Here is a 23,091-nt window from a genome sequence, read left to right as displayed (position 1 = left end):
GATTGGAAAAGTTCAGAGGGCTGCTACAAGATGGATACCAAGCTTAAGGGATCTAAGCTACGAAGAAAGACTAAGTAAACTGAATCTACCAACACTACAAGTGAGAAGGAAAAGAGGTGACATGATAATGCTATATAAATGCATATCAGGGAAGGAGAAAATAGACATAAATGATAACTTAACATATGGGGAAGCATCAGCAAGAGGACATTGCAAAAAACTGCATAAGAAGAGAGGTGATAAAGACGTGAGGAAATTCAGTTTCCCAAACGGAGCAATTGATCAGTGGAATGCACTACCAAATGAAATAGTGTGTGCCAAAACAATTCACAAATTTAAGGATATGTACGATAAATATGGTTTAAGACATGGGACAGTACTAGCTTGACTCATTCCTGTAAATATACAATTAGGTAAGAACAATTAGGTAAGGTAAGAACACACACACGCTCGAGGCCAATACATGCTTTCTCAGTATACAAGTGTACATACACATATTCATTACCTTCATAGGTAACAGTAGCTTTAAAAAGCTGCATTTGCTTGCATTCATAATCAGATTCAGTAAAATTATTTCTTACATTAATAAGTTTGATGTTTGATTTTTCCAACATTTTCATAAGTATCGTAAGAGATTGGCATACAGACAGACACCCTATCCCCAGCCACCATGCTCCCTTTCCTCAAAGATGATGTATTTCTGACCCCTTGACAGAGAGGAGATGGTTAAGTAGTGAATTACCTCAGTGTAGAATAAACCAAATTTTTATTAATGATGGAAGAAAGGAAAGCAAGATAAAAGCAAACCCCATGGGAAAATAATAGGTGAACTATGCTGCTATAATAAAACCACGTACAGTGTGAACGAAATCAAACATAATGAAATGAATTTAAATAAATCAGTCACTGACTGTTGTCTGTATGCGTCCAGTCGCGACTGTACTTAGTTTTGCTATCAGTGCCGTTCAGGTTTATCTCTAGTAATTTAAAAGGCACAAATTTATCATTAGGGATACCATTGTTTTAATTTGTATCTCTATAATCCGGTATCTTAAAAACAAATGAGGTGCCTTGGTAGGAATACAAAGTCAGTTTAGAGCACGTTCAAACACAACGGAAACTGACCAATCACCGCCCGAAACCTTCGCGCAGTGTTACCAAATGCACCTGTCCTCAGCTGGCAGAATCAGTGCGTCAAACTCCGTGAAACTGAGTATAGACAAAATTCAGAACAAAGCTGTTAGACTTATTAACAACTTCGCCATTACAAATAAACTACCTCCCCTACAAGTAAGAAGGAATGTTGCCTCCCTTGCATTATTTTACAGATATTTTTATGGCAAATGCTCAGACGAAATTGTGTCCATGGTGCCACCTCTCCATGCCTTCCCTCGTGCTACACGGGCATCTGCAAGCACTCATGACTGGAATGTCACTCAGCCATATTGCAGAACTTCTGCCTATCAGAATTCTTTCATTCCCCGAACTTCATCTCTCTGGAACTTGCTTTCCCAGTGTTGTTTCCCTCCAAACTTCAACCTGCAGCTGTTCAAGTCTAACTGTTACAGATATTTTATGAACTGAGGACACCAGTAATCTGGCATATGGATAATATTTTTAAATTGATTTGTTTTTCCTCTGTTCTGTTAATAAAAAAAAAAAAAAATTGCATTGCTTCATTCACCTGGGTTATCTTCTCTTCAATATTACTGCTCTGATCTATCAGATTGCTTGCTTGCCTATTTGTTTCTGTATCATTTCTGAACTCCTCCATAATACTCTCATGGTTGACAACTGTGCCTGCCATTTCACTAATCTTTCTTCTAAGAGATCCCACCTCAACTGACTGCTCATCTATTGTTGTGTCTTTCTTGTTTACTTCCTTTACTAATTTTTCATCTTCCACCTTCTGCATGTGCAATTGCCTCTTAATTTCATCCATTTCACTCTGAAATACCTTCTCTAATCTGTTCACCCTCTCCACTGATTTGTTGTATGTTTCCATTTCAGCCAGTTCCCAGTAGAAATCATCATCCTGTTTTCTGCCTTTATCCCTTTTCTTAACTCCTTCCTTATTTGCTTTACTAAAGATGGTGGTCATCTTGTGGTACTAAGGGAAGAAAATTCTACTTACAAGTATGCATCCTTTGGTACATACAGACTAAACAGCTGATGAGCTTTCTCAGTGCATTCCTGCACTAATTGGCTGTATTCAGTTATCTGGACAACACTTGTGTTTAAACTTCCTCTTCTGTATTAGAACACCATTTAATTAAACCTAGTACAGAGCTTGACTCATATAATGATACTATTTAGGTATGGCCAGTTGTGGCCAAGGGTGGCCAGCACGGAGCAAAGTGGTATACAAGTTGCCTCTCTAATGCCTGTGTGTGTGTGTGTGTATTTACCTATTTGTATTTACCTATTTGTAGTATACAGGAATTGAGCATTGCTCGTGTTGTCCTCTCTCCATTTCCACATTTATCTAGTTTACCTTTACACACATGAATGTTTTTCTCCTGCACAACCTTTTCGACTAAGTCATTCCAAATACTTATGTATTTACCTAATATACCTAATTGTGATACACACGAAATGTGCTATGCTCGTGGGTTCCCGTCGCTGTTTCTCAATAAGTCATATTTAGCTTTAAACTCGTTTAAGTTTTTAGAGTGGACGATCTTTTTGTCCAAGCTATTCCATAAGTCTGTACTTTTGTAAAGAAAGCTATATTTCTTGATATCCTTCAAGCAGCTTGACTTTTTCAATTTCATTCCGTGTCCTCTTGTTGCTCTCTTATCCCATAAAAACAGATCTTCTTTGTCAGTATTATCTACTCCCACCATGGTCCTGAATACTGCAATCATGTCTCCCTTCTTTCTTCTTTCCTCTAAGGAAGGCAAATCCAGCTTTTCCAGCCTCTCTCTGTATGACAGATCTGTCAGACTGGGGACCATCTTGGTTGCTGTGCTTTGTATTCTCTCAATCTTGTTTATATCTTTCTTTTTGTGTGGGGACCACACTACCGCCATATTCTAACCTGGGGCGGATCATGGCCACTATCAATTTTTTCATCATCTCCTCATCCTATAATGAAATGCTACTCTTATGTTAGTCAAGGGTTTATAAGTCTCTCCAACTATCTTGTTAATGTGCTTTTCTGGTGACAAACAATCCTGGACCAGCACTCCCAAATTTTTCTCTTCTCTCATTTTTGTGATTAATTCATTACCCAACGAATAATTCTGTGATGGCCTCCTGGTACTTTTACCCGTTTCCAATATTTTACATTTCTTTACATTAAATTTCATTTCCCACGTCCGGTTCCAATCATGTATCCTGTCCAGATCCTCCTGCAGCATTTTACAATCCTCCTCAACCTCTACCTTTCTCAAGATCTTTACATCATCAGCAAACAGACTTGCATAGCTGTTCACTCCATCTACCATATCTATCTATCTATCTATAGCCCGACGCCCTAATCCCGCAAAGGGTGGCCGCAGACAAAACGCCTCCAAGTCACTCTGTCACCCACCATTTGACTCCCCTCCCCCCAACTCACCCCCCCTCCCTCATATACCTCTCAACTCCATCCCTCCACCTCATCCTCGGTCTACCCCTCCCTCTCCCTCCCTCCACCTCACCTACATACACCCTCTTAGTCAGTCTTTCATTCTCCATTCTCTCCACATGTCCAAACCACCTCAGTGTATTTCTCCTAATCTTTTCAACCACATCCACATCTACCCCACAACGTTCCTTCACTTCTTCATTCGTCAACCATATCATTTATGTAAATCAGGAACATTACTGGCGCCAACGCTGAGCCTTGAGGGACTCCACTTGTTACTTCCTTCCATCCAGACATCCTATCCTTTATTACTGTCCTCATTTGTCTGTCTCTCAAAAAGTCTCTCATCCATTCCAGGAGTTTCCCCTTCAGTCCTCCTATATATTCTAGTTTCCACATTAGTCTCTTATGAGGTACCTTGTCAAAGGCCTTCTCTAAGTCTGAGTACATACAGTCCACCCAACCATCTCTCTCCTGTACCACGTCAATCGCTCTTGAGTAAAAACTCAACAAGTTAGAAACACATGACCTTCCACTTCTGAATCCAAACTGACATTCAGCCAAAATATTCATCTCTTCTAGATATTTTATCCATCTGTCTCTCAGGATTCTCACACAATTTTGCAACCATGCTGGTTAGAGACACTGGTCTATAATTCAGGGGTTCTTCACTGTTTCCTCCCTTATAAATTGGTACCACATTTGCCCTCTTCCATTCTTGTGGCACTTTCCCCTCTTCCAGAGAACACACAATTAAACTGTGAATATTATCTGCCAGTTGTTCTCTGCATTCCTTCAGTACCCAATTAGAAATTCCATCAGGTCCTGGGGCTTTCCTTACATCTTGGGTTTCCAGTAATTTATACACTTCCTGTTCCTCCACTTTTATATCTTTTATCACCGGTACATTTCTAATTACTCTCTCCCTTTCCAAAAACTCTTTTTCATTAGTGAAAACCGATTGGAAACACTTGTTCATTGTTTCTGCTTGCACTGCTGCATCTTTATAGACCTCTCCTTTTACTTTCAGTTTGGTGATGCCTACCTTTTGTTTCAGTTTGCCATTAACAAATCTATAAAACAGTTTGGGTTCATCCTTGCATTTGTCTATCATACCTTTTTCAAAATTCCATTCTTCTTCTCTACATATTCTTGTGTATTCATTTATAATTCTTTTATATTCTTCCTTTGTTCTGTTGTGTGTGTGTGTAGAAATATTGGCGCCATCTTTTCACAGACTTTCCCTGACATAAAATAAATGATGTGGAGGTAACTATCTGCTGTGATAGGATTATGGTTCATCGTTTTGCAGCTTGGCTAGGTGTGTTCGAGTTTGGGCTGCTTTGCATCCAACCCAGTGGCGATGTATTATTATTATTTTTATTATTATTATTATTATTATTATTATTATTATTATCATCATAGTAGTTGTAGTAATGTAGTTTTATTATTATTTCCTAATACATTTATATGTTTAACATACTCCTGTAGCCTCCTCTTGATACGGATAATTACTGCCGCTCAGACTTGTCCTCACATTCCAGAAAATCCGGGGAGACCTAGCAGCCCTATACTTCCAGATACTCCTGAGGTTACAGGAGGTTATATCCATACTTCCATTTCACCTCTACCCACTTGTAGTCCATTCCAGATTATGATTACACATGACCTTGAAACACCCATTCAGGCACTGATGAGCCTACATGTGGTGGTGTTGTATACCCTGGGTGGAGCAAAGCACCTGTGGCATCCACCCAGGAGTCATACCTCATCATTTTCCAATTACCTAGCTGTGGGAAGGACTCTATGGATCCTGGAGAAGCACAGTCTACCACAAGGTGGCTCTGTATAAATGCTGTACTGTACTTGTAGGACTGCCCACAGAAACATTTTCCTGTTGTCGACAGGTCTTCGTGACCAGATAAACTGAGATAAAGCATCAACACCAACAACAGTACTCACAGTCTTCCACATTTCGTACACATTTACTCTTATTCCATCATCTGTAACAATAATCTGTCCTAAAATTAGAGTTATATGTGGCTAATGAAGGAATATGGGCAAGTGTGGAAAGGTGTGAATTGTGGCCAAGTGTTATTGTAATATGAAATGAAATATGAACCTGTGTTCTGGCCTTGTTCATCTTCGTGCTCAGTTGTTCGCAGTTCATGTTATCCCTTGTCCACATGTAATCCCTGCAGTTTTTGTTATCCCATGTCCACATGTAATCTCTCCCTCCCCATCCAGTCTTCCAGCCACACTATTCATATTTATATCTGCATGTCTTGTTATGTCAGTGTGTTCTGTGTCTCTCCACTCTGCCCTGTTCATCTGATTTTATGCATATGTCTGTCCTCTTCTTCTATACCAGTTTTCGTGCATCTGTATTTTCTGTTCTTGTATGCCTGTTTTTGCTCACGCGTCTGTTCTTTTCTTGTATTGTGTTTTTCGAAGCACATCTGTCCTGTTCTTGTATGCATGTTTTTGTGCACATGTCTGTCCTGTTGTTGTCTGCCTGTATTTTGCATATGTACCTGTCCTATTGTTGTGTGTTTGGTTTTTGCACACATGTCTGTCCATTTCTTGTATGTCTGTTTTTGGTGCATTTGTCTGTTGTTTTCTTGTATGTCTCTTTATTTTTTTTAAATTTCATTTATTTATTTATTTTTTGCATGCGCCAAATCTCAATCATCTAATTTTGTGCCTGTTTCTTTTCTCACCTCTTTGTCTGTCACGTCCTCTGTGCTCCTTACATGGTGTTTATGTTGACATACGTTGCACATCATTAACATGCAGCAGGCTATGAAAGTGTAAGGGACAGAACAAATCACGGGGTACAAGATAATATGAAACCTACAGTGTGACTTAAAATAGGGACATCCTAGATATTGTAGCACCTATTCCCTAGCGATTTATTCTGCATATTACACCTCAGTATCCTCCTGTATGTTACTGATGGAAACTATGTCCGTATTAAACTGATACTAATAGCATGCAAGGGAACATGCAGATGTAATATGCAGAATAAGTGGCTTAGGAAGAGGTGCCACAAAGCCTCCAGTGCTACTCAGAAAGCAAACCATAAAGTGATATTGTAGGTGACAAAAGAGGATTTTTAGCACCTCATCCTTAGCAATTTATTTTGCATATTACAGCTTAACATTATCATCCATTTTATGTATGTATTTAATGGCAGCAAGAGTGTAACTGAAACATAATATAAAAGGGATATTATGGCGTAATGTGAAGAATAAGTTGCTTAGGAAGAGGTGATGCGAAGAATTATTGTTATTATTATGATCATTATTATTATTATAACTACTACTACTGCTAGTAGTAGTAATAATAGTAGTAGTAGTAGTAGTGGTGGTTGTAGTAGTAGGGACACATTCCACTTCAAGCTAAAGTCATTGGATATTCAGAATCGTATATTTATATAACTCCTGACTTTGGGGTTTTCAGGATACAGTAATACCCCGATATACGATACCCCTAGATGTGATACTCCGGCTTAGTGATGGGGGTGCAAATACCACCAGGCCCCAATACCCGATGGGCGAGCCCCGGTTTAATTATGGGCCCTCTGATGTTGTGCCCACAGACGATGGGCTGAAATTTATAATCTTTTGCGTTCCCGCGGCCAGCGGAGCCAGCCTGCTTCCCAGGATGTGCATAAACGCTCATGCAGGCCCCATAGCCATCGCTCACCCCGTGCTTGCCCATATCGCTTTTCTTGCACTGGCCATCTCAGAGTGAGGATCTTTCTTACACTCGCCCACCATGCATCGTGTTGCACCACCAGTGTTACGCAAGTTGCTATCGTAGTGCATCGTAACTATGTTCGAGCAGTGCTGTGAGTAGAGCAGTGATACTAATCGTGTGTGGAGTGCAGTATTGTGTGATTTTGGGCCCAAATAAGTATGATAATGTTAGGTAAGGGTGTTGCATGTGGTGGGATTAGTGGTGGTGCTAGTGGAGGCCCTAGTCGTGGTGGTAAGCGGCCTGCTAGTGGTGGTGCCGGTGATGTTACCGCGTAGCGTGCTTAAGACTGTGTCACTGGAGGTGAAATTGGAAATCGTTAAGCGACACGACAAAGGCGAAGGTGTGTGTGCTATCGCCTCAGCTCTCCACGTGGCCCAGTCAACTGTCTCCACCAACATAAAGAAGAAGGAGGCCATTAAGGCTGCTGCTGGGGAGGTTGCAACCTTATCTACCTCCCATATCACCCACCAGTGAGAGCCTGTGTTGGAGGAGTTGGTGTGGATGCTCTGCATGTGAGTGGAAGATCAGCACCGGGGCAAGGCACCTATGACCCAAGCCATAATATGCACAAAGGGTCTCTTCCTCTGGGACGAATTAAAGTTCAGATGTGATCATGGTAAAAGCGAAATCTTTAAGGCGAGCCATGGTTGGTTTGACCAGTTCAAAAGGCGGTCAAATCTTCACCACGTGAAGATGTACGGTGAGATAGCAAGTGCAGATATGGTGGTGGTGGCAGCGTTTCCTGACGAGCTGAAACACATCATCACGGAGGGTGGCTGTAGTGTGAAGCAGGTGTTGAATTTTGATGAGACTGGGTTCTTTTTGAAGAGAATGTCCTCCAAAACGTATCTGGCAATGGAGGAAAGGTCTACGCCAGGATTCAAGGCCTCGAAGGACTGGCTGACACTGCTGCTGGGGAACAATGCCAAGGACGACATCAAGTTGAAGCCACGCCTAGTCTACCACTCTGAGAACCCCAGGGCTCTGGTGGGGTATGTTAAGGAGAAACTTGGGGTTATCTGGAAGTCGAACAAGAAGCCTTGGTTGACTTCAGATATCTATTCGTCGCCTTTCCACTCGTACCTCTCTCATGTGCTGAAGAGGTATGCATCACATGAAAATTTGGCAAGCAGATTTCTCGTGGTGGTGGATAATGCACCTAGCCATCCACCCGCGATGAAGGAACGGGCCAGCAATATTGAGGTGGTGTTCCCGCCCCCCAACACCACGTCTTTTTTGCAGCCAATGGACCTAGGGGTGATTGCAGCCTTTAAAGCCTACTACCTCTGCTGCACAATGAAGCAGTTGGTAAGGGCCTGTGACAGTGATGACAGGACAACAGTGCAGCAGTTTTGGAAGGGGTATAACATACGTCATGCCCCTGAGAATATAACTGCTGCGTGGGACGAGGTTAGCCAGGTTACAACGAATGGTGTGTGGCAGAAGCTGTGGCCAGAGTGCGTGCACTCCTTCACCGGCTTCTCTGAGGGTGTGCAATCTCTTCCTGTCAACTGTGTGCGGTAGGACATTGTCGAATTGTCGCATGAGGCGGGTTTCGGGGAGGTCGACGAAGATGACGTGGAGGAGGTTCTTGAAAGCCACAGGAAGGAGCTCAGCAATGAGGAGCTCCTCAATATGGAGATCCAGCGGGTGCACCAGGTGGCAGAGGAGGAGGAGGTTGTGCCTGAGGTCTGAGCTCTCAACATCAAAACCCTGAAGGAGATGCTAACGAAGCTGGATGAGATTATTAACCTAAAGCAAACACATGACATTCTCCCAGGACAAAGCAGGGACACAGCTAAGCGGCTCGAGGAGGGGATAAAAGTCTACAGGACGATGCTGGAGGAGAAGAAGAGGGCAGCCAGGCAGACTACGATCACAGCCTTCTTCAAGCAGGCCCCCACCAGTCCATCAAGTCACACAGGATCTCCCCAGCCCTCAATGAGCAGAGCATCTCTCCAGCCTTCATCCAGCAGAGCATCACCTCAGCCTTCAAGCAGCAGAGCATCTCCCCACCCTTCAACCAGCAGAGCATCTTCCCAACCTTCAACCAGCAGAGAAGAACTGAGGGACACCTCCCGCTGAGGACGTGCTCGGCCTGTTGTGCTGGACCTAACCTCCAGCCGATCTCCGTCTCCTGTGTCACCTGTGTCTGCACTAAGGCACTTTGCCACTCCATTGCTGCCTTCCTCGTCCCAGCCTCAATCTCCCAAACCACCTCGTTACTGTCTCTGTCTCCCTCACCACGATGAGAGCCACCACAACAGACTCCATCGCTACCTTTTATCATTCATCGCAGTGGTCTCCCTCACCACCTCACCAGACATCACAACTGTCTCCCTCACCACCTCCTCTATAATCGAATCGCACTCCATCACCACCCCCAGAGCCATTGCATCGCACCTCATCACCACCACCTGAGCCAGTGCATTACACCCCCGATCGCCTCTGCCTGAGTCATCGCATTGCACTCCATCGCCACCCCCTTCTGACCCTCCCCTGGAGATCGGCTTTGAGAGCTTTGAGGAGGAGGATTGAGTGTTGGGGAGCACCACATGTCCCCTAGATGGGGGGGGGGTAGCAAGGTTGATGACCAGGACCAGACATGGACTTACTAGAAGTAAGTGATGAGAGGTGTTTGATATTTTCTATCCTATTCCTTATGATTTTCAGGTTTTATTTGTTGCTTTTAGTGAGTTATTTACAGTTGTTAGGCTTGGGTTGGCTTCCTTGACAGCTGTTATGCCATTTAGATTGCCTTTAAGCCTGTTTTGGGGCTCATCTGGGTGGGTTTTGGACTTGGTTTAGGGGGGAAACCCAAGGCTGGTAAATGGTCCATGTTGAAATACACGTTAAAAATACCCTGATATATGGTACCCTGCCTAACGATGGGGTTTTACCTAACCAATTACTGTAGATTGTTAAACCTAGATATACCTGTACTGTATATTACTCCCATCTTGAAATGTTCGCCATGTTAGGTTTGCAAGATGAATGTTCAGACAGGTGTTTCTCTCTCTCTCTCTCTCTCTCTCATCAGTTCGAATTCAGCTTTCTGCTATATTTTTCGTAGATAGGGTAGAGACGTGACGTTAATTTTACATCAAGTTTTCATAGTGTTTATTGTATTGCTCACATGTAAAGTAAGTTAAGCACACAGGCAATACAGATTCATTTGGTTATTTGGAATTTTTCGCATTAATTGAAGAGAGTTTGCTGGTCATTTTGCGGTGAGGACCACATTAGTAATACACTTCTTCACTCTCACTGCATGGCTGTCATCTGGCTTCTTTGATTCTGTCCATGGCATGATGCAGTATGAAGTATTAACCCTGAATCTTTTAATACATTAAATGTATGAAACATTATCACAGAATGTTTTAATTGTTTATTATACTACCTGTGTGAGATATTACTATTGGATCCACTTTAACATTTTAATGTGTGTGAAGTTTTATCAGAGAATCTTTTTTAACGGTTTAATAATTATGTGTGTTCATTAACCGGAGTGTAGTTTCACGGCTGATGGGTTACTATTACACAGTATCTTTTTTTCCCCCCATGCCAAACACATCTTGTCCTCATGTCAGCCATAGTATTGTATCTGCTCGCCTTCTTAAGCGTCGCAGCACCTCTTCCATCGCGATTCATTTTGCATATTACTTCTTAACATTATCTTCTTTGCTGTGTGTATCCTTTTAATGTGCGTATAGTTTGTACCAGTAACATACAAGAGGATATTGAAATATAATATGTAGAATAAATGGCTATAGAAGTGTTAAGAAATCTTCAAAGCGTCATAGAACATGAAGTTTATTATCTTATGCTCCACCTCTTTAACCCTGTGAATCTGGATGTGTTCCTCTCTCTCTCTCTCTCTCTCTCTCTCTCTCTCTCTCTCTCTCTCTCTCTCTCTCTCTCTCTCTCTCTCTCACACACACACACCATTTTCTCAACTATCTCTCCACTTCATCTCTTCATCTCATCCTTGGTCTCATCCCTCCTTCTGTCCCCCTTCATGTCACTCACATACACCCTTCTAATCAGTCTGCCATTCTTCATCCTCTCCACGTATACGAGCCAGTTTCACCATCATCTCCTGCTTTCCCGAAGGTGTTCGCCCAGGATGCGGATGCAGGAATCAATGGGGATGTGGACTATAACATCAGAACCAGCAAGGGCAAGAAAGGCCGCTTCAAAATACACCCCAAAACGGGCCAAGTGTATACCAACAGGGCGCTCATTCCTGGCAAGACGTTTGATCTTATGGTGAGTCTCACACACACACACACACACACACACACTCACACACACACTTTTTTCTTAGTTTGCTTACCTATACCCTCACATGGCCAGACAACTCAGTTGCTGTACTGTCTGTGGAGAGGCACTGTCTGCTGCAAGGAAACATCAGTTCACTGCACAGGATGGCCCTACAGGGACAGTTGCATCGGTGTGGTTGATAGTTCTGCACAGCCAGACAGACCGAAGTTACACAAAAACAACAATAACAACAGCACCAGTAACAACAGGTGATCCTTAAATGGCCTTCAGAAGTTAATGATTTCCTTATACTTTGATGCTCTGTGTTAACAAAGTAGCCATAAGAGCATGAGGTGGAGATTTATATGAAAAGCATGGAAATTGGAGAAAGGGCAGCATGATGACTGAAGACAGAGTGACGTGGGGGCGATATGTTTCTGCCCCCTCCCAAATCGGGATTAAGGTATCCCTTGATAGATAGATAGGTAGACAACCATAGATAGACGGACAGAAGAGTATCCTGACAGCTACAGATGCTACACTGCTCATTAATGTGTAGCGTATTTCAAGTAGATGGCCAGAATGAGAATGCATTGTCTGCTGAAATTAATCTAGTCCCCTGACGATCCTTTCCTTAATTATTTGACAGCTTAATCCCTCATAATATTGCTAAAATCCTTTTACCTTAACTTGGCCCAAATTATTGTCCTTTTACAGCTTATTTCATGTAGTTCGGTGGTGGCATTGAAATTTATTAAAGTAGACTTGTAGAATTTACTGATCTACTAAAGACCCACCGACATGTAAAAATACTTCTGCTAATACCATATGCCAGTCATGTATGTGACACCACTAACATGTATTCAGTATGGACAGTGGGTTAAGAGCTGAAGAGATGTACGTAGGAGAAATGCTGTGCTCAGAGTTAGACATAAAAAAGGAGAAGATAAGATGATGGCTCTGCATCGTTTCCATAGCTTTTCTTCATGACCAGCATCATATTATGGTGTTAAAATCTCATTATGGCTTAACAGTAGAAAGAGAGAGAGGAATTTTTTTTTTTTTTTTTTTTTTTTTTTTTTTTTTAATGAATGGAGGAAGGAGAAACAAAGGAAAAACAAAATAAGTCCATGTGCCTAAAGGCATCCTCCATTCATAAAATACTTATAACAATTGGATTTAAAATCAAGGGATTAAATGTATCTGGGAAGCAACTCCCAGGAAGTGAATTCCAGAGAGTAGTGGTTTTGGGGATAAATGAATTTTGATAAGCAGAGGTTCTGCATTGTGGAGAAGAGAGTGTGAGTTCATGGGGCTTCCAGCTGCCCGAGTATTTCGGGAGAAAATGTGAAGGGGAGGCACAATTAAAGCCAGTTCGTTAGAGCACTTACGGTAAAAATATCGATAAAATAGTGCTAAAGAGGCAACATCTCTACGTACTGATAACAGAGGAAGGTCCTCCATTATGGCAGGATTATTGATTAATCTAATGGCTTTATTTTGAATTTTGTCTAACTGGCTCAATGCAACTGCTCCACATCCACTCCACAGTGGTGAACAGTATTCGATCTGAGAACGCACATGACTTTTGTACTGTATATTGTGGCCATCTGCTCGTCAGTGAAGAACTCACGAACTCTGTACATAAGTCCCAGTTTTTTAGAAGCATTTTTAGCAAGAGATTTAACATAAGCTGTCCAGCTTAGGTTGGGGTTTAGAGTAACACCTAGGATATCAATTGTAGTGGATATGGGAATACTGACATCATTTAAAATTATGTGAGAGTCTGAGGGATTCTTTCTATTGGAGAAATTAGTGTATTTAGTTTTCTGAGCATTAAATGAGACCAGATTTTTTTGTCCCCATTGATTAATTTTAGAAAGGTCCTGGTTCAGAGAAATTGCTGTGTTTATTTGGGAATTTATAATATCAAATTGTGTAAAGGAGGTACTAAATGTGTAAGAACTATGAAGGGTCGAGTCATCAGCATAAGAGTGTATTGGGTTGTGCGTGACAGAAAGGAGATCATTTATATGAATGAGAAAGAGGGTTGGCGCCAAAACTGATCCCAGAGGTACACCAGCATTTATGGAATGAAACTGAGAATCAATTCCATCTACCATGACCCTTATTTTTCTACTATGAAGGTAAGAAGAAATTAAAGGAACCAGTGATGCAAGGCCATAGTGTGACATCTTAGACAATAAGGCCTGGTGCCATACTCTGTCAAATGCTTTTGAAATATCAAGTGCTACTGTGTGTGTTTCACCATGTTGGTCTATTGTTTTGTTAATCTGATGGGTAAGAAGGCAGGGAATATCTACAGTTGAACATTCCTGTCTAAATCCATACTGCCGATCATTGATCAATTTATTGTGTAGTTTATCGTTCCCCCAATGCTTCTTCGGAACCCAGTGTATTTGATTCCATATCCACTCAGTTGAGTAACCTTGACCTTGCCCTTGGCAATGAAATTACCATTTTGGGTGATTTTAACATACACAATGTTGAATGGTTATTGCATTCTGCCCGGACTGACGATGCTGGTCTAGAATGCGAGCTGTTTGCAGAATCGTTTAATCTCACCCAGTTGGTAAAACAACCAACCAGAATACCTGATAATCCTGACCATAATGCCCATCTCTTGGATTTATTCTTGACAAATAATCCAGATCAATACAGGATGGAGGTACTGTCACCACTTGGATCCTCTGACCACAATCTCATCAAAGCCTCATTAGTTAACCCTCCTACACCTCCCCATTCCGAACCTGTCAGGGTGACCCGATGGCACTTTGACAGGGCAGACTGGGATGGATTTAGAAATTATCTTGCTGATGTTCCATGGCAGTCTTTCTTCTCTAGTGATCCCAGTCCCACATTTGCGACTTAATACTAGCTGGTATGGATTTATTCATACCAAGTCAACAGTTCACTAAAAGATCAAACTCTCCAAAATGGTTTGATGGCAATTGTGCCAGAGCAACAGCCCAAAAGTCATTAGCATATAACTCTTACTTAAAATTAAAAACATCTGAATCACTCTCCCAATTTAAAATTGCTAGAAATCATGCAAAAGCTGTATTAAATCTATCTAAATCAAACTTTCTTCAAAAGCAAGCATCAAAACTACTTAACAACCCTAATGACAATAGAATATTCTGGTCAACTCTTAATTCTTTCAATAATAACTTTAACAAGTCATCTTCCATTCCCCCACTAAAATCTTCAGATGGCAATATTACAAATGACCCACGTGGGAAAGCAGATATGTTTGCTAGTACCTTTGCAAGAAACTCTACCATAGATGATACCAGCCAGAATGTCTCAGTACTGGAACTTGATTCTCCCGAAATTGCCCCACTTAAAATACAGACAAGATTCGTAAAATCCATTCTAGACAATTTACCTACCAACAAAGCTCCAGGCCCAGATGGAATTCCTCCAATTGTTTTGAAAAAGTGTTCCCCTGAACTTGCCTCTGTCCTAGCCAAATTATTCAGACTATGCGTACTTACTTCTTTATTCCCAAATTCATGGAAAGAAGCCAATATCCACCCAGTTCCGAAGAAAGGAAGTTCGTCTGACCCCTCCAATTACAGACCAATAGCTGTCACATCTTCTCTTGGTAAGGTATTTGAAACTTTAATTAATAAGCATATTGTTAAACATCTTGAATCCAACAACTTAATTAGTGATAGACAATATGGTTTTCGCCACGAAAGAGCCACCATTGACATACTCAATCTCTTAACTCATACCATCCATCAATCAATTGATCTTTTTGGAGAAACTCATGCAGTAGCTCTTGATATCTCTAAAGCTTTCGACAGAGTATGGCACCGTTCCCTGCTGTCCAAACTCCCTTGCTATGGACTAACGTCTTTTGTTCCTTTGATTTCTTCTTATCTTAGTGACAGGAAAATAAGAGTAAAAGTAGATGATGTATATTCAAATTTCCACTCAATTAACGCCGGCATGCCGCAGGGATCAGTTCTGGCGCCAACCCTATTTCTGGTTCATATTAATGATCTCTTATCTGTCACTCACAATCCCGTTCACTCATATGCAGATGACTCAACACTACATAGTTCATTCACACTCAGACATCCATTTACAAAGTCTAATATCTCTACCTCTCAACTCAGTACAGCCATCTCCATAAATCAAGATCTAGCTACAATCAGTGAATGGGGACAAAACAACCTTGTCTCTTTTAATGCTAGTAAAACTAAATATATACAGTTTACTAATAGACAGATATTGCCAGATTCGTACATTACCTTCAGTGCTACTAATGTTCCCATCTCCAAAAGTATTGAAATTCTTGGTGTCTCACTTAACAGTGCCCTCAGCTGGACCTCTCATGCCAGATCACTTGCTAAGGCCGCCTCAAAGAAACTTGGATTATTGTACAGAGTCCGTAACTTCTTCGCCGATGAGCAGTTAGCTATAATTTATAAGAGTCATGTGCGCTCTCAGCTTGAATATTGCTCACCCTTGTGGAATGGTTGTGGAGAGATTGCATTGAGACAACTGGACAAAATTCAGAATAAAGCTGTTAGAATCATTAACAACCCTGCCATTACATATAAACTACCTCCCCTGCAAGTAAGAAGGAATGTTGCCTCCCTTGCATTATTTTACAGATATTTTTTTGGCAAGTGCTCAGACGAGGTTGCGTCCATGTTGCCGCCTCTCCATGCCTTCCCTCGTGCTACACGGGCATCTGGTAGCGCTCATGACTGGAATGTCACTCAACCATATTGCAGAACTTCTGCCTATCAGAATTCTTTCATTCCCCGAACTGCATCTCTCTGGAACTCGCTTCCCCAGAGTTGTTTTCCTCCAAATTTCAACCCACAACTGTTCAAGTCTAACTGTTACAGATATTTTATGAATGGAGGACACCAGTAGTCTGGTGTATGGATTTTTTTTTTTTTTTTTCCCCCATTTGTTTTTCCTTCCTCCGTTCTGTTAAAAAAAAAAAAAAAAAAAAAAAAAGATGCTTGACTATGTGTTTGTTAATTAGTGTCTCAAAAACCTTACCGAGAACGGAAGTTATTGCAACTGGTCTGTAGTCTGATCGATCAGAAGTTGCCCCCTTTTTAGGAACAGGATGGATATTTGCTTCTTTCCAAGGGGCTGGAAAAATTGAGGTACAGATGCATAAGCGGAAAAGTTTTGCTAATACAGGAGCCAACGCTGAGGAGCAATTTTTAAGTACAGGTACTATTGAAGGAATTTCATCTGGACCAGTGGCTTTGTCTGCTGACAGATTCTGTAATACGGAGTAAAACAGGTAAAGTGGCACTTGATTGAGGCTGAGTAAATTGATCTGGTGCAGCAGTGAATAATGAATGAGTACAGTAATACCTCGATATACGATACCCCTAGATGCGATACCCCAGCTTAACGATGGGGGTAGGAATTGCACCATACCCCTCATAACGATGGCCAAACCCTGGTTTAACAGTGGGTTTTGATTTTTCTTAACGATTTTGATGATATTTTAGACTAAAATTGTGTGTTTAGGTTGATTTATAAACTGCTCTTAGACTTCAGTTGATGTGTTTTAGTCACAGGTGGGGTGAACATAGTCATTTGGGGGTACAGTTTACTAAGTTTGTGTCACGGGGTTTTTAAAGAGTATAAAATATTAAAAGATAATTATTCAATATTACTGAGAGCAGGACGATGAATTGTCTTGTGAAAATCAAGCAATGATTACTTTATGCTGGCTTGCTTCGCCATTTCTCTAAGGACGAGAATTTATAAACTTTCTCAACAGTACACAGCAGAGACTAATTCCTCACAATTGCTGTTTGTTAGTACTGTTAGCCTCTGGAGAAAGTGACTTCACCCGTGACAATCAATAACTGATGCTATTAATGATAACGGATTCTTGCTGATGCATTAACTCCTGGTTGCACAACGGATTTTAATTAATAAAAAAGACTGGCCTAAGTACCCGTTATGAATAGCAAAGCGTTTATGCAAGCTAGGAGCTGCAACTGGAATAAGCTTAATATGGAAAATAAAACACAAGTTTACATTACATTAAGCTCAAGAAAGAGAACTGTTAAATTTATTGATTACAAAGAAATGAATTTACGTTACATTTCAAAATGAATTCAAAATAAGGAGATCGCACTCACTCGCTCACTCAAAAGCTAACTCTTAGACCTAGGAAAATACGAAAAGAAAATACTGGTCAGAAAAGTGGACAAAGCGGATGACTGGGCGTCGTTACTGGAAGGACACTGCACTCGCTAAGTCTCTCGCCAATCACACTAGGTGGAAATTCAGGAACTGGAACACGGCGGCACTGCTACGCTCTGGGCCCAACCTGCTTTCACGGCGTACAAACCTTGACTGACTTCAAATTGTGGGAAAGAGGCAAGTGTTGTGGCCGCATTGCTAACGGCTAGAATGAGCGAAACACGCCCATAATAAATCGCTCAGCGGAAGTGCTAATGTCTAGCACAAAGACGATCATTTATGACACATTGAAAAATTGCCTGAAAAACACTCCCGACTGGGTGAATACGTAGCTATTAAACTCAACGATAAACACTGGGATTCCACTAGAGTTTGCGGTTTCCCACAAAAGTTGATGTCACGAGCCGACTCGTGACAGCTTGATTTTTTCGAGACTTGTATTTGACGATATTCAGATTATATTTGTTTGGGTAGGTGAGTTATTTACAGGTGTTGGGCTTAGTTTAGCTTTCGTGACAGCTGTTAGGCCATTTTGATTGCCTTTAAACCTGTTTTTGGGCTCATCTGGGTGGGTTTTGGACTTGGTTTGGGGGGAACCCAACTCTGGTAAACAGTCCACATTGAAATACAAGTTAAAAGTACCCCAATATACGATACCAGCCTAACGATGGGGTTTTACTTAACCAATTAGATCGTTAAACCGGGGTATCCCTGTATTATCACAGTTTGTGATGCTGGAGAGGGACACCTTCATGTGGTGTCACAGATTGAACTGGGCAACTCTGCTCCCCAGATGTAGGATCGATTCCCAGCTCAGTCCCTGTACTCCAAGAAGAGGATGGTGGACTGCAGATGGACAACTTCAGCCAGCAGTCCACTGAGTTTGCCTTCTAAGCCTAAGACCACAACAACTTTTTTTTTTTTTTTTTTTTTTTTTTTTTTCTCCGAAACTGAAGAAAAAATGATCAGCAGTAATAATAATAATAATAATAATAATAATAATCTGTCTGTCTGTTCCCAGATGCCTTAATCCTGTAAAGGGTGGCCACAAACTAATCGCCTCCATGTCGCCCTGTCCCCTGCCATTTCATTTCCCTGCTCCCAGCTCACCCCCCCCCCCTCTCTCATATACCTCTCCACTCCATCCCTCCATTTCATCCTTGGCCTCCCCCTCCCTCTCTCCCCCTCCACCTCACTCACATGCACTCTTCTCATCAGTCTCTCGCTCTCCATCCTCTCCACGTGTCCAAACCACCTCAGTGTGTTTCTCCTAACACTTCCTATCACATCCACATCCACACCACAATGCCCCTTCACTTCCTCATTTGTCAGTCTGTTTCTCCATGTGACTCCACATGCTTCTGTCCAATAACTCATTTCCACTGTTCTCACTCTTGACTTCTATCCCTCCAACAAGGTCCAAGCTTCCCTTCCATACGTTAGAGTTGGTATCACAATACTGTCATGTAGTAGCTTTTTCACTTCCATACTCACTTCCCTGTTTCTTATCACTGCTTTCAAGTAACCGGCAACCTTTCTTCCCTGTTGCACCCTTTCAAGCACTTCACCCTCCAAACATCCATCCGTTCTCATCACACTACCCAATTACAGTACTTAACCCCTTCGGTACCGGACCTCCTACTGCAAGTGACGTGGTGTATCCATCTTTTTCCCATTGTGTACTGGTGCAATATTATACCAAATAAGTGTCATGTATCTTATATAACAAGGAACAATTCTAAACTGCTTTGTAGTAGATCTGAATGGAGTAAATTATATATATCAATAATAATAATAATAATATAATAATCATCATCATCATCATATACAATACTAAAAGAACAAATTACAAAACTCACAGAGAGAGGAAATTACCTTTCAGTCAAAAAAGTATTTGAAAGCATCTCCAGGCGTTGTAAGGGGTGAGGGACCTAGCGCAGGATTTGTGCCTGAGAATTGTGCAGTGAAGCATGGTTTTTCTTCCGGCCGCTTAACATTGAATATGTCCGACACCAAGCACCAGCCTCTCTCCACGACACTTTCCTCAATATCACTCGTTTCGCCACTTATTTCACTGCTTGAGAGGTCATCATCACTCTCAGATCCACTATCACCTGGTATAAATTCATCATCAGAACTATCACTAAGCTCCTCCGCCATGTTGAGAAAAAAACAGGAGAAAAAACAGCGAAAAAAACAGCTCAACACCCCCGTCACTGACCACAGTAGGCAACTGATTGGTTGAGCTGGCTTGCTGATAGATCATAGACGTCACAGAGTCCCTAACCAAGAGTTCCCTGTGATTGGACGAGACCGAAAAGGGGAGGAGCTAAAACTGGACTAACAGGTGTGTCCCGCATTCTGTATCAATGCCTGGGAAGCCTGGGCCAGCTTCTCTGTACTTCCCAGACTCATCACAATAATTTGACGTCGGGGAACATCATGGCCCTGCCGACCGGATGGATCATGACGTTGTATTTACGTCCTGGTACCGAAGGGGTTAAACTCACTCACATTTTCCATTTCCTCCTCATCCAGTCTCACTGTACATTCACTGACTTCACTTTTCTCGAAGACCATAACTTTACTTTTCCCTACGTTCATCTTTATATTCCGTTTCTTGCATCGTCTCCCAAACTCATTCACCAAGCCTTGCAGCCCCCCTTCGTCTTTACTTGACAGCACAGTATCATCTGGAAACAACAGTACAGGTTGTGTTCGAACACTGCCCTCTGTCACTAGGGCCGCTCCAACATCCACCACCTTACCTTGTACCTCTTTTATAACCCCATCCATATATGGATTGAACAACCATGGAGACCTGACACATCCTTGTTTCAATCCAACCTTCAAAAAAGAAAAATTCATTCAGTTCACTGTCCACACGCACTGCAGTCTTAGCGCCCTCATACACACTCTTGACAGCCTTCAGCAACTTCCCATGTACTCCATATATTCTTAATGCTTTACACAATCCTTGTGTATTCACCCTGTCATATGCTTTCTCCAAATCCATGAAGGCCGCATACAACTTCTTTCCCTCCTCTAGAAACGTTTCCAGTAAAGATCTAAGAATGAATAACTGATCTGCATAACCTCTTCCCTTCCTAAAACCTCCCTTTTCTTCTCCAACTAATTCCTCTGTTATTTCCCTAACTCTGTCAATAAGTATCCTATCATATACTTTTCCTATTACACTAGGAAGACAAATGCCCTCATGATTACCACACACTTCTTTTTCCCCTTTTCCTTTGTACAGGGGAATAATTACACCTGACTTCCAATCCTCCAGGACTCTACCTTCCTCCCAGGCCAATCTGCACATCTTCCACATCCATTCTACAACTATCTCTTCCCCATGTTTCAGCATTTCACCACACACTCCATCAATTCCTGGGGTTTCCCCATTTTAACTTTCTTCATTGCTTCTACAACTTCCATCCTACTGATTTCTTCCTTTCTTCTCTCATCCCTCCTTCTCCCACCCATTCCCCAGCCACTTATACGTGCATGACTTTCATTCTTTATGTTCAGCAATTCCTTAAGGTGTTCTCTCCATCTGCTCATTTTTTCTCCCCTCTCCACTAGTAATATACCATTTTCATCTTTCACTCCCCAGCTAATTACTGTGGCAGCCTGTCTAACTTTCTTCACCTCTTTCCAGAATATTTTCATACATTACCTCCACTTTACACTCAGATTCCTTCCAAATCCTCATCCACTCTCTTCTTACTCTCTTTTACTAATCTTTTTACCTTTCTCTTCCTCTCTGCATACAACTCTCTCTTCCGTCTCTCAACTTCTTCCACGCCTCTTTTTCCCATCCACTCACTATATGCTTTCTTCTTTTGTGCCACAGCCTCTCTCATCTCTTCAATCCACCATGCTGTTCCCTACATTCCCTTTCATCCTCTCATCACCCCATACACCATCTCACATGCTGCACAGATTTCTTCTGTGAATATCTTGCACTCACCTTCCACATCCCCCATCTACTCCAATCTATATTTACCCAATCACTCCTCCACTTCCCTCTTATACTCTGCCTTTTTCCATCGTCTTGTAACTTTTCCACTCTCCTTGTATGTACTACTTCCTCCTATCCTTCCTTTCTTCTGTTTCTCCATTTTATTTGGACTTTAATTCTGACACCACCAAGTGGTAGTCCGAAAGTCCACTCCCCCAGCCTCTATATACTCTTGCATCTATTACACACCTCCTCCTTTCTTCCACACACACTTAATCAATCATTGCCTTCCAGCCTTCCATTCATTCAGTTCACCTCCCACCCTTCTCATCATTTACCAAGTACTGTATACCCTTGGATCATTTTGTACCTGAAGAGGGTATTAGCAATACCAACTCCCCTCTGGCACGAATGTCCACTAAAGCACTACCATTCTCATCCATCTCTGCAGGCACACCCCACTCACCAACTACTCCATCCACCTTCCCATTCCCTACTTTTCCATTCATATCTCCAATCAAAAACATTCTCACTTTCCTTTCAGACTTTTCCTTGCATACTTCCACATTTGTCCAGAACTCTTCTTTCATTGTGCTTGCACAATCTTGCATTGGCACATACACGCACACACTCACCCACATTTGTAGACCAACTTTCAATCTTACCCACACAATCCTTGAGCCAACTGATCCATACTCTCTTATATTCTCCTTCCATCTGTTACTCACAGCAATACAGATTCCTGTTGCCCTCTCATTCTCACCTACTCCTGCACATATACCCCATCCATACTCCCATTCTCCCACACTCTCACCTCTCCATTTAGTTTCCGTTAACCCACATATTGTACATCAGCTTTTGCACCCTCAAGCACCTGCACAATCTCTCTCTCTTTCACCTCATCATTTGCACCCCTTACATTCCAAGTTACCATCCATATCGTGTCCTTTGTTCGATCCTTAGTCGTCACCTTTTGGTCAGTCCTGGTCCAAGGCTTCTTGTTTGTATTTTTAGTTAGTTGTTTTCCAGGGAGGGGCACTAACCCTCCACTTTTGTCACGTAGGGAACACATGTTGGTTGGTTATAAGGTTACCACTCAGTGTTGTAAATGCATTCCTGGTTTACAGGAAATCATTTGGCTTGCCACTCAGTGTAGAGATACCCTAAAAACAGAGTATCACTACACTAAGTGGGTGGATGATGGGCACTCCCACCTACCACAATAATAATAATAATAATAATAATAATAATAATGATAATGATGATAATCCATCCATCCATCATCCAATTCTACCTTGCCTCATGA

General features: G+C 41.8%; 1 protein-coding gene across 1 annotated transcript in view; it reads left to right on the top strand.

The window, feature by feature from the left end:
• Positions 1-23,091, top strand: part of LOC145415452 (fat-like cadherin-related tumor suppressor homolog) — a 693,356-nt gene that overhangs the window by 57,418 nt on the left and 612,847 nt on the right. The window contains exon 6 of the mRNA XM_080284728.1: positions 11,447-11,602. Coding sequence (XP_080140854.1) covers positions 11,447-11,602 — 156 coding nt within the window. The remainder of the gene's footprint in view (positions 1-11,446; positions 11,603-23,091) is intronic.

This window comes from Coenobita brevimanus, chromosome 102 (assembly GCF_032717465.1).
Source record: "Coenobita brevimanus isolate Jiangsu-jjx chromosome 102, ASM3271746v2, whole genome shotgun sequence".
Taxonomy (NCBI): domain Eukaryota; kingdom Metazoa; phylum Arthropoda; class Malacostraca; order Decapoda; family Coenobitidae; genus Coenobita; species Coenobita brevimanus.
Note: the sequence above shows the minus strand (reverse complement) of the source record. Positions and strands in the feature narration are given on the sequence as shown.